At 39.7% G+C, this 12,349-nt stretch overlaps 1 protein-coding gene and 2 pseudogenes across 1 annotated transcript; all 3 read right to left on the minus strand.

Annotated features, from left to right (window-relative positions):
- Positions 1-1,314, minus strand: part of LOC148720352 (uncharacterized) — a 1,893-nt pseudogene extending 579 nt beyond the window's left edge.
- A 2,872-nt stretch (positions 1,315-4,186) lies between these two features.
- Positions 4,187-5,029, minus strand: LOC148720353 (uncharacterized; annotated as a pseudogene).
- A 4,745-nt stretch (positions 5,030-9,774) lies between these two features.
- On the minus strand, positions 9,775-11,802 carry LOC148720354 (uncharacterized). Its single transcript, XM_088737611.1, has 3 exons — positions 11,645-11,802; positions 11,147-11,415; positions 9,775-11,042 (listed from the first exon to the last, which is right to left on the minus strand). The coding sequence occupies exons 1-3, from the start codon at positions 11,800-11,802 to the stop codon at positions 10,522-10,524; spliced, it is 948 nt and encodes a 315-aa protein (XP_088593737.1). The 3' UTR covers positions 9,775-10,521.
- Between the last annotated feature and the right edge of the window lie 547 nt (positions 11,803-12,349).

The raw sequence follows: 12,349 nt of genomic DNA on the forward strand, positions 1-12,349 counted from the left end.
GCCCTGCGATCGACGCCAGGTGGCTCTTCGAGTCCTCAGTGAAACGTCAAAACGTTTGTAGACATCTGAGTCCTTTTTAAACACGACACAACGACCTTTGAAATCGGCTTGGTAACCTCGTCATTTTGGCAAACCAACACTCGCGGGAGTACTAGACTTCAACTTGTCAACAAAACTTCTTGTAAAACCCGGGGTCCCCTCAGGTTTAGTAGCCCCGCGAGTCTTGGTTTGCCAACATGACCAGGTTAACAAGCCAATTTCAACGGTCGTTGTGTCGTGTTTAAAAAGGACTCGGATGTCTGCAAACGTTTTAACGTTTCACTGAGGACTCGAAGAGCCGCCTGGCGTCGATCGCAGGGCTGAGATTGTGTGGCTAGAGAATCGAAATGAAAGGTCAACCTTTGCCCTTGAATTCTGCTGTGGATTTGTGGCCGTGGGTACATTTTAGCTTGGCATTTTTTACTTCGTTCGGGAGGCTGTCTGGACAGAAGTGTTCGGCCTTGTCTTCTCTTTAAGAAGAGAAAACCAGGATTAAAAAAAACCGATTAAATCAAGTGAAATCGGTAAAATAACGACACCAGGAGCAAGCAACACACGTATGGAATAAGGTAAGCCATTTTTATTTAATATTTTCACTTTTAACTATCTCTATGGCTATCTTGTAGAAAATCCCATACAAATCCTTATAAATCGATATGCAAATTGTGTTCCTTGTGTGGTTCTCAAAGAGAGCTTGGGCTGCCTGTGCTGTAGGGAGGAGGCACTTTAAGCTCCGTGTTTGGGGCGGGAATGACCGGGTTTCGGTGGGCCGGTGTTCCGTCATACACAAAGGTCACCTCCTCATCGGGATCTAGATTTGTTCCCGCCTGTGCCAAGAAGTTATCGAAACGCACAGCATTCATTCCACCAAAAGCGACTGAGGAAACACAAGTCCATGATAGGCGGAATTGCCATGGTCACGGTCAAGTTTCGTCCTCGCCGGCTGCACACTTGACGGTACGCCCTCTCTCTCTCTCTGTCGCGCTCTACCGTGCCTTCTGGCCGTCCAGATGTTGTAGCTGCATTTGTCGACAAACACACGGTGGCGCATTATGGTATGGTTCCTAAACCAAGTGGCGTAATCGGCTCGCTTCTCCAGCACATCAAGTCTGTTTCTGTCAGCAGCGAGGGGCCTTGCAAGTTTCTCTCGGAAGAGCATCCCGTCTAATGTCCTTGCCACGGTGCGGTCATGGATCTGGGGTTTGAGTGGTAGCTTATCCGAGCAAGTGTGAGTAAGCCGTTTTCGTTGATGATTTCCTCTAGGAAATCTCTCATCTTATCATCCACGAGCACCTTGTTTCTACCTCCTCGTGATCTCTCCTGGATCCTTCCCTCTCTGATGTAGCGCGCCACAATGCCTCTTGCCGTCGATCGGCTCACTCCGAGTGAGTCCGCGACCGCAAGATAAACTTCCTCCTCGTCCTCAAATCCTCTCACGATTCCCTCTCTGTGTTAGAGTAGTATTCGGTTTCTTGGAAGCGAATTAACCAGACGAGCTCTACTGAATGTAAATTCAGCAAAATCGGTGTTCAGTTGAAAAACGCTACTTGCATACTGAATATAAAAAACAATGATCATGAATTGTTTTTACAAGTGCATTAATAATTGTCTTAGTCATACTAATATCATCCATTATTATATGGCTGTGTCTCACAAGGATTGGGAACTACCGAATTCACGAGTTTGATTGGCTGAAATCAATATTGAAAGCGGTCTAGATTTTCCCATCTAGACCGGCATCTAGACCGGTCTAGAAAAAAAGGTACAAAGAATATAAAAAATTGGCATATAAGACACAGCCATATAATAAACATCTTATTAACCGAGCTAGGTCGGTCTGTATGGGAGAATCTTGACCTCGGTCGCTGGTACAGAACTCATTGCGTTCGGTCTGTACTGGCGACCTCGGTCAAGATTCTCCCATAATATAAAGACCTCCCGCTCGGTTACTAAGAACTAAATAATGCTATTGGATTGCAAACAGTGTGATAAAAATTTTAATGAATGGTTTAGGCACTATATTGTTTGTGTATTGTCTCTATTGACTTTTGAAGATGGTGTAAATGACTTGAATGCTAGCGCGAAAGAAAGTATATTTTCTCTTTTGTTTGACGAATGACGCATAAGAATGTCCAAGATTGTTATTGAATGCTGATTAAAATGAAAAAATCGTTATTGATTCTGGTTTACGTGCAAATGACGATTTTTTGTCTCTAATGAATGTATTCTCACGCACTTGTTCGCCTTTTAACGCAAATGAATGTGTATTTTCTCGTAATGAACAGCGAAAGGTGTACTAACGTACCACAATACACCTGCGGAAAAACACATTTTCAGCAACTGCTCTCTCAGTTCCACGACGTTTTTCATGGAGCAGTTTTAATAAATAAAAGTTTCACTTAAAAATGCTTACCTCCACAAAAAATGCCAGGAATTAAATTTCTTAAGACAAAAAAAAAAGTGTAAAAACAAACGATAAAATCCGACTATTCGGAGTAGTCATGACTCCATTATCAAGGAAAATATAAAATATCATGCAAATTGCTTGATATGTTGAATTTAAGAGAAAAACCTATAGAATTTAATCGCATATAAAAAATAAGAAAGTTCTAGTAATCTAAACACAAATTCTTGAACCATGCTGTCATCGAAGGCCTTCTTGTTTTTTTTTTTCTTTGACCAAACTAAACATAAACGTTTCGTTTGTTTATAATTTACCCTCAACAGAGAAATCAGACGGCCTCTGTTAATAATTCCAGTAATTGCTTCAGTGTTTCTGCATTTTTGTTTTTTGCGTTATTTAGACAGGCTGGTCCAGTTTAGCTTAAAGTAGGTTTGAATGAGGGACTGTATAAACTACAGCAGGGCCCAACGCCAGCAGGAGCTATGTTCTCCACCTTTTGCAAAGAGTGCGTGGGTTTTAAACGTCTCTTGCTAGCCAGTACAGAGAAAAATGCGGGAGACGGGGCCTACGCTTTCTCGTCCTTATCCGAAAAGACTAGAATGTCTAACTAATTGGGGATGTCATACAAAGGTAGCTCATTCTCCTCGTCTATTTTTTAACCCTGAGAGTTGGTCTGGTCTGGGGCTTGAACCCTCGAACTCCTGCACGCGGCAGTCCGGCGCTTTGCAAGTCAACGAAAGCTAATCAAGCGGCAATGGCCAAAGATGACTCACTGATGTTTATATTACCTCAGGCAATAATATTGTTGGAGCTGTCTCTCTTATAACGCGTGAACATCAGCGAGAGTAAACTTGAGGATTTTAGACGTTATACGCAGAAGTAGACGGCACTTAGACATGGACTCGCCCTTTTGCAATTTCATGACCATTGTGTTAAGAAGTCTGTGTGGTTTTGCAAGTCTTATCAAAAGCTTCGAGACCGGAAAGGTAGACCCTTTGAACATAGCCGAACATAAGAGGATATTCATCTGCTTCCAGTCGCGGCTTGCTCTTCGAGTTTTTATTATTATTGCATTATTATAATTATTATTATTATTATTATTATTATTATTATTATTATTATGACGCTATTTATTGAACTTCAAGTTCATTTATTTGTTTAAGTAGGTTGATTAATTTGGCAGCTGTAATAGCTGATGTGGACCTGCTGTCCTAACCCACCCATCGCACCCCAGGGGAGGACATCCATCACACAGTAATCTCGTGTGTGGGAAATTAACGTCTCCTGCCCCAACCCTGCAGAAGACGGGACCTCCATTTATTCGTCCCTATCCGAGAAGACTAGAATATCTAACCATTTCTTGATGTTATAGAAAGGTAGCAAATTCTTCTCAATTATTTAAGACCTTGAGTGTTGGTCCGGCCGGGGCTCGAACCCTCGACCTCCCGCACTACAGTCCAGCGCTCTGTCCATTGAGCTAACCGAGAGGCGGTTGCTTACCAGGAAAAAAAAGTTTCACAAGGCGCACAGCGTAACCTATGAAACTACACATCGTTGCACTTATAAAAATATAAAAACCTATTTGCTAGCATGGAAAATTATTTAAGATACAACTAATACTAATATAACATCGCTGATATATTTACAATCTACTATTAATATACATAACAACAACTAAGTCACGTTCTGTGAATAAGATTGCCGTAAAACTTATAGGCTAAATTCTTTAAATAAATTGATTAATCTTCTAATATACGGAACTCAATATTTAAATTTCCTTCAATGTTTAAAAATATCCTTCAAATTAATATTCATAGGTGGGAATAAACTTCATGCTTATATAATGTTCTTATAATGTTCAACCTTTCAAAAGTTTCGTCTGTAGTTTTACTGTTCATGTTATGATCTTAAAAGTCCTTGCAATGTTCAATGTACTTGACACTATAGACTTCTGCATGTTTCGTAGCACATCTTTTGTCTTTTTTCCCAACAACTTCCGTAATCCTTTTTCCATATTCCTTGACCAACCTCCAAGCACGTCCATGATAATATTGTGTTGCTGGACTGTATATCCAGGGTATCGTTCTTGTAACTCCCATCGTAATGGACCATACTTTACTGACTTCTCCTCATCTCTCTTTCCTCTGTTCTCAATCCATGGACGACTCATCTCCAAGCTACTACATCCTTACTTTTATGGTTCACTATCTTTGCATCGATTCTGTTAGCTTGCAGTTTCTGGTTCTCCCCAAAAGTTGGTATGTCCCACAATGCTTGGACATCCTCCGAGACGTATTCTGGTTTAGGCGTGATTGGCGAATACCATGCAGGAGGACTTTCGACCAGTTGTGGCTCTCGTAGCAACTCAAAATAAAGTACTTTCAGTGCATTGTTGTGTCCTGCCAAATACTTGTTTTGGGTGAGGGCTGAACATCCCGATAATACGTGAGCTAAGCTTTCCGGTGCCTTATTGCACATACGACAGGAAATGTTACTTGACTGTGATGTCTTAATCTTCTTAACTTGGTATAACTTCGTTGGTAGAAGCTGTTCATACAGCTCATACATGCCAGCCACAACTTACGTTGGGCATGACGTCCAGTCGCTTAACCATGAAAAGCAGTTCTTAGTGCCTACGCTATCATCATTCCATCTTGCTGTAGGCAACTTTCCTTGCCCTGCTTCGTCACGTACTATCTTCAACAACTGTTCTTCATACTTTGATCTCAGCAGTTGCTTTGCCTTTGTCGCAGTCACCTCCTGTCCAGCAGCTTCACATAACGTTGGTTCCGGGTATGCAAGCCTCAACGTCAGTCCAAGTTCTTCACCGTATACCTCAGGGCCTCAGTAATGAGTGACTGACATCCCAACGCAGCAGCGCGCTCTTCAAACTCTCTTACCGTTTTCATACCAGGGTCACTGTTTGAGTACAGTTTCATTACTGCCTTAATCTTCGTGATCTTGTATTCTACCCCTACGGACTGCAGGCCACGTTCACCTTTCTTCCTCGACACGTACAATAAAGCGGTCGATGACGATGGGTGTTTTGCTCCATTTGTTACCATGATTTTCCGCGCTTCCCGATCAATCCTTCTTAGTTCTGTCAGCGCCCAGTGCTGCGTCTACATGGGGTACTAAGGACTGCTAGTGCATACTGATTAGAGCCCACCACACGATTGACATCTGACAATGGACTCGACCAAATTACTGACAAACGTTGTCGATATGTCTTTTCAGCACACTCCAGCGTCCTGCTCTCCTCTTGACACACATTCTCGAAGTTTCCCAGGAACTTTTACTGTGAGTCTTCTTCCAGAGGTTTTACCACTACTGTATCGCTGACTTTAATTGCAGGGGTCTCATGTATCTCACCTCGTTTCAGATGGATTGCATTGCACTTCTTGGGGTTTAGCAGTAGGCCAATATCATTACTGCAACTGTTGGTGTTCTTATTATTATTAGTAGTAGTAGTATCATTATTATTAGTATTATTATTATTATTATTATTATTATTATTTGAGTTTTGGCTGCGTATTTCTCTTATTCTCGACCCACAGTCTTTCTTCTCATATAGGTAATTCTGTCACCTATTTCATGCAAAGTGAGTAAGTGACACGGCTGTTGATCAGCCATGGTCGTGGTTTCGTATTGTCGATCTTTTGTGTTCTTTTCTTTCCACCACTGAAGCCATGTAGGTATTTAAAGCTTTTGCTACTGAAAAAAGCATATCGCGCCATTAGCATTGCTTGATTTTTTGCAAATTATGCTCAAAACTGTGCTTATTTTTGAAAATCATGCTACTTTTTCATATTATATGCTTTTTAAAAAAAAAAGACAAACCAAGAAATGATATATTTATTTTGATAAAGCATGATGTCTTCTTTATTTTGAGTTACTTACTTGCTCTGATAGAACACAATTAACCACTGCACTTAATTCCAGACTAGAAGTAGCGACTTAACGCGTTAAAATGTAAGATGTTAGCATCACGTTTCCCTTCAATTCCATCAGTTTGTTGCCAGTGAAAGTGGAAACTGGGACCGAAGCACTCTTTACTCTCGATGTGCCCTGTCCCATAGGAGACGCACGACTAATTATTGCGGTGACCTTCTTCCCCCTAAGGAATTCCAAAATTGAAAATAGACTACACAATGAATGAACAACGGAACGAACTTGAAAATAATTAACCTTTTCCATCAAACAAATAATAATACTGGTAAAACTCCCTTCAAAGAAACAAAAAATATGTTGATTATGCTAGCAGAGCTACTTTTATAGAAAGAGCAAAAACTATGCTCGTTTTTCCAATTATGCCAGATCTTATACTAGTATTGTCTGCAAGGGCGTAGAGCCATGACTTTTGAAGCTCTTGAAAAATATATTTGCATTATCATTTTCTATTCATAAGTTGCGTTTGTATCTGTATCTTCTTCTGCTTTTTCTGGAAGACAAAAGTCCTCCTTACACCTTTTCTGTACATATTTTAATTTTATTAATTATCAGTTTTAGTTTGAATGTTTCAGTGCAGTACGTCGTCGATAATTATTATAATTTTTTTAATCACAATATCACTCGTTTCACAAAATTTATTTTTTATTTTTTTTAATTTCAATCACTGAATAAATTTTATGGGATAACTGAGATGTTACGAGTGGTCAAAAACCTATTGTTCGTTGAAACATACTGTTTTGTTTTTAAAAGAAACTTAAAATTCGAAAAAAAATTAAAATCTAATTTCACAAAACCAATAGACCATATTCTCTCTATCTGTGATTTTCAAACTTTCTCGTGTTTTCCCAGCCTATTAAGTGGGTTTTACGTTGGTAATCGGATGGAAAGTGTGGTCCAATACTTTATTTGGTTCGTGTTCTTACATTTTTTCACAACTGTACGAGTTGCAGAAGCATTACAGGATTGACGTTTGTAGTTTGTAAGAAAAGTATGGCAGTGGAGTAGAGAGCTTTTAGACTAATTGCAGACCTGTTCCCTGATCATGATGATGTGCTGCACTGGATTCATTTATTTATTTATATTTTACTCACTTTTTGAGGGGGCTTCAGCCTCCACTATGCTACCGTCCGTAGGGTTTCTATGTCTGCGTGTCGGGATCGCAAGGTCATCTGGGAGGAGTTGTGTATTGGCCGCGCCCGGTGGTGGTAGGAATCAGTACGAATTTATTTGTCGGGGGAGAGGACTGGTATGCTCGTGGGAATCCCCGTCATAAATCGGCCATTTTGGGGCTGTCTCATGCGTACACTGTGTAAGTGTTGCGTTTTTGTTTCCAGTATAGATTGTTGGTGTTTCGAAGGTAAGTTTCATTCTTTAGCTGTTCTTTATTTTTTGCTTTAGCGTACCAAAATTTTTTAACCATCGTAGTTAAGCGTAAATTTGTTAGCGACTGTAAAGTAAGTGTCAAGCCTTCTGAATTTCGGCGATAGCCTCGAAATTCCTGTGCGCATGTTCTTAGTGTCTTTTTGTTTTTATCTTAATCTTACTATTTTCAGCTGTTGCTGCAGTTTCTCGTCATTACAGCAATTCTTGAAGTCAAGCTAACCAGCGTAGCCTTAATAGCACGAAGTCAGTGCGGCCTGTGTATTTTTGCACTTCAGTTCATAAGAGGCTTTTACGCCTACGCAAGCCAATGTTTTTTACTCGGCTTGATCCTCACTGAGGGAGCACTTTATAGCACTGATATAGCTACTGAAAATTCACTGATAGAGCCCGAAATAGACGCTGAGAAAAGAATACTGGATCGAAATTTTCGCTGACATCTCGATTGTTCGACATTATATCATGGAACAATATCGGTCAAGGATTGGCAGTCATGACAGCTTTGTTAAGACAAAGGCTGTTTTATCGCGTCTGAGAGGGCGATTTTGGAACATAACGTTTATGATGTTGTATTTAAATGTGTTTTACTTACCAACGTTGAACCAAGTGGTTGGGCATTACAAAATGAGGAATGAAGTGAAATTTTGGTTCACACAAATGAAATTCTACAATATTTATATTCCATTGATTATAAGGCAAGCAAATGATGTGGAGGAAAATCCAGGTCCTACAATATTTAAAGTGATCGACTCGACAAGAACAGTATGTGCTGACTACAATCAAGGAAATGAAGAACTCTTTGGTGCAACATTCCTTATGTTGACACTATGATAACATCCAACATCAAACTGTTTGGAAATTGAGTGACTGGACTCTTGCAAGGACTGCACATTCGTGGAATCTATCCAATAGAAACTCTTTGTTATTGTTAATGAAATCTAAAATGCCTGACATTATTTAACTGAGCAAGTAGTCATCAAAACAGAAGAGTATTAAACACACTGATTGGATACTACTACAGTAACTGTCTTTACCTCTGCTGGAAAGAGATTATTCCTGTCACATTATATAAGGCTATAAACTACCATAAACTCCATGCAACTTGACAGCTTAAAGTTAACAATGATAGCAGTTTTCTTGATGAGATGCAATCATATAAATAGATCCTATTCTCTTAACAAAGTGACATTAATTCTTGACCATCAGGTTCTATCTTCAGAAATGTGCGAAGTCTTTGTCCCCCCTGGACACAACAATGACACTTATTATACATTGTAGTCATCATCTGTATTCTCATTGACTAAAAGCCTACAGTTAATTCAAGGAAACAGTGCAACCTACAGATTATTCACTAATATGCTAGCAGATTATTCAGCAAAAGCAATGTCAAGTTCACACAGCGAAGTAAGAACATGCCTGGTTGATTCACTTCTTCAACATAATGCATTTTTTTTATTTTCTTTAAATCAATGTATAATAATAATTATTAGATTCGGTTTTTGTTATATCCACAATAATCAAGGTCTCGGTAAGTGTTATCAGCCTCAACCTTTGGCTGATAACACTTACCAATACCTTGATTATTCTGGCCATCACTAAAACCTCATCCAATAATTGTTTTTAGCATAAGCATGAGAAGAATGCAGGGTGTTGATATTCTTATTTCTCATACAACCCACTGTTTTACAGTCCAGCAGCATTGAGTTACATCAGCATTCGAAGGGGTAGTAGAGAGGGAAGAAAACTAGGAGCTCAAAAACACTTCTAGTTTTCTTTATCTCTCTTGAGTACCTGACATGCAGGCTACCTGGTATGCCAAACTCATCTAAGTACATAGAGAGGCACATTTCCCCTCATTTGATATCAGATTAATAATATCACTCGTCACCAGGATTTAACTTCACCCTCCATCCATTTTTGAAGCCAGTTATAAACTCCTTTATTACAAGTCTCTCTTTCAAGGAATTTCAGGGAGTTAATTAATAAATAATAGCCAAGCATTCAAACTGCATAAATTTTATTACAAAAGTCCACCGGAAGTTCTAGTCTATTCAATCCACATGCCATCAAGCCAAAACCCTTTTTATCTAGGACACCCAAAAGTTTATTTACAAAAATATGTGCAAAAGGTAATAAGGCAGGGAAAATGCATTTCTCAACAGACGCTTCGTTCATGCAACATAGGTACCTCGCATTTCAAAATGGTTTCTGCTCAAGTGACACAGGGTTAGAACAAAAAAAATGGAGAGAACACTTTCCTTCGCATTACGTGACAATGACATTTTCGCAAAGCAAACAGTAGCATGTCACACAACAGATCATCTAAACTGACTTCAATTTTAATTCCCGATTAATCTCAAAAATGCCTGAAACACTAACTATTCGCCAAATTACGAAAAAAGTCCAGCCTGGAATAGCTAGTTATTCCGAGTTAACAATTATAAACTTATTGGTTTTCTCAAGCAAGTTAGAACCCAACGAGACCTGTTATTGTAGCGATTTCAAAACTAACTCAACTCGTTTTGATTTTGAAAAGAGTAACATGCCACAAGATATCATCTAAATTGACTTAAATTTTAAATTCCTGAATATAGTAGTGTCAACAATGCCTGATGAAATAAATATCCAACAATTTCAACTACATCATTCGTTTTCTCCAGTACATAATTCAGCAACGCAACGCAACTCGTAATTCCATTTCAAAATTAATAAAAGTGAATAACTTTTGCTTTCATTTAAGACAATTTCTACAACTGAAGCCCTGTGATAATTTGCGTATCAGAATTATATCTAATAATTACCTCCTCCAAAAGTAAAAGCTTTTCTGCCACGTAGGTTTCTGACAGCGAAGAAATCTCTCCTTCAAAGATGCTGTTCAAAACACTTTGAAATGCCGTTAAATTGACTTGCTCGCCACTTTCAAGTTGGATAACAATCTTTGCACAGACTTGTTTAGTACAATTACTAGATCTCATAGTGTATCCACACCTGTCACAGTGCACTATTTTTCTCGCCGAGGGTTGGAGAAGTCGTCTTGAGCAATACTTATTTAAACAATGAATGAATGTTTCAACTGCCTGAACTGAGTGAATATTTGACGCTTTCACCGTTACTTCATTACAGTCTAATGTGTTCAGATCTTCTTCGGAAACGAACACCTTTGAAAGTGTGTCATCAGCAATAATTTCTGTTACTACTGAACGTACAGTAGTAGAAGGTTTCTTCTTTCCAGCCCAAGAACGCACTTGAACAGGGGCAATACGATAAACTTCCCGTTTTCAATCATTGGAATATGCTGTTCCCATCTATCTACAACTATAGTTCCAGTGGAATCTGCAAACGTAGTCTCCGCCAATTTCAACTGCTTCGCACCAACCGTTGAAATGTCGCCAACACGTACTACTTTTCCGCTCAATGTGACATTCTCCCATTCATTGGTACGACTTAGTATGTCTTCAATTGAAACGGGCTGCGTACGCGCCGGCATCAGGCTCTCTTTTAACTGAAATGAGTACTCAGTTTGTCCAGGTACTGATATCTTGGTCATGTAATTTATAATTATCTTCTCGCCATCTGAAATGTAGGTGATGCGTTGAATCTTTACAAGCGTACGACATTTCTCGCTATCCACCAACAGCGGCCTTTTGTGTTTAGAGCACAGCAACACTTCTTGCGGCTCTTCATCTTTAGTTTGTAACAGCAGTGTAGAATAGTCAATAGTGTTTTTTTGTTACGTTTTATCGGAGACAACTGGTGAACATAGCCTATAATAGCTTCGTTGCCTGAACGCCTTGGCGATGTAGTTGCTTCAGGGACAATTCCGCTTGCTGTTGCCTCCATTGAACTTTCCGTGCCCCTCACTGAACTTACCATGGTCTCCATATTTGAACTTGCAGTGCTTTTCGTTGAACTTGCTGTGCTTCTCGTTGAACTTGCTTTGCTTTTCGTTGAACTTGCTGTTCTCGTCGATGAACCTGATGAGTTCCTGGCATTTGCTGCGCTCCTGGTAGTTGACGGAGACCTGACATATTTGTCCGCCCTCGTGACTGTTTTTTACTAAACTTGGTCCATGCCATGCGGATTGGATCGAAAATTTTACTCATCTTTGATTGGCTAACCTAAACTTGGCCAAAGTTCAAGTGGCATCTGTTCTGATTGGTGCTCTCCGATCCTCACCGCGCCAGCGACGACTCTCACGTTTTTATTTGCGATTCCGAAGCATATTGACTTTTTACATTGCGATACTGTTTTCGCGAAGCGTTCAGACTCTAAAAATTTGAGCGCCAGATTTAGTTGAGCTGAGAACTATAAGTTAGAATGTGCTCGTATACTATAGAAGCCTTTTGTGGTAAATACTTGCGCGTGTTCACAGTAGAGGTCACAGTTTGACAGGAGACAACAACAAAGTTCTCGGACTTTGTAGGTTTAACCATGAGCTATCATGGATTGTATATGACTTCTAAATTCCCCTCTTAGCTTTTTGGCCAGCTTCAGCGAACAAGCTGGGACTGAAAATTCGACTATAACACACTACGCTAGAATTAACTCTCTTTTTCCAACGTGACGTTAAGCCAA

The sequence above is a fragment of the Stylophora pistillata genome, chromosome 11 (genome assembly GCF_964205215.1).
Source record: "Stylophora pistillata chromosome 11, jaStyPist1.2, whole genome shotgun sequence".
Classification (NCBI taxonomy): Eukaryota; Metazoa; Cnidaria; class Anthozoa; order Scleractinia; family Pocilloporidae; genus Stylophora; species Stylophora pistillata.

Coding starts and splice junctions, on each gene's coding strand:
- LOC148720354 (XM_088737611.1), bottom strand. CDS start 11,802: ATGTCAGGTCTCCGTCAACTACCAGGAGCGCAGCAAATGCCAGGAACT. Junction 11,416..11,644: donor GTTCAAATATGGAGACCATG/GTAAGTTCAGTG, acceptor TAAACACAAAAG/GCCGCTGTTGGTGGATAGCG. Junction 11,043..11,146: donor TGGCGACATTTCAACGGTTG/GTGCGAAGCAGT, acceptor GAAAACGGGAAG/TTTATCGTATTGCCCCTGTT.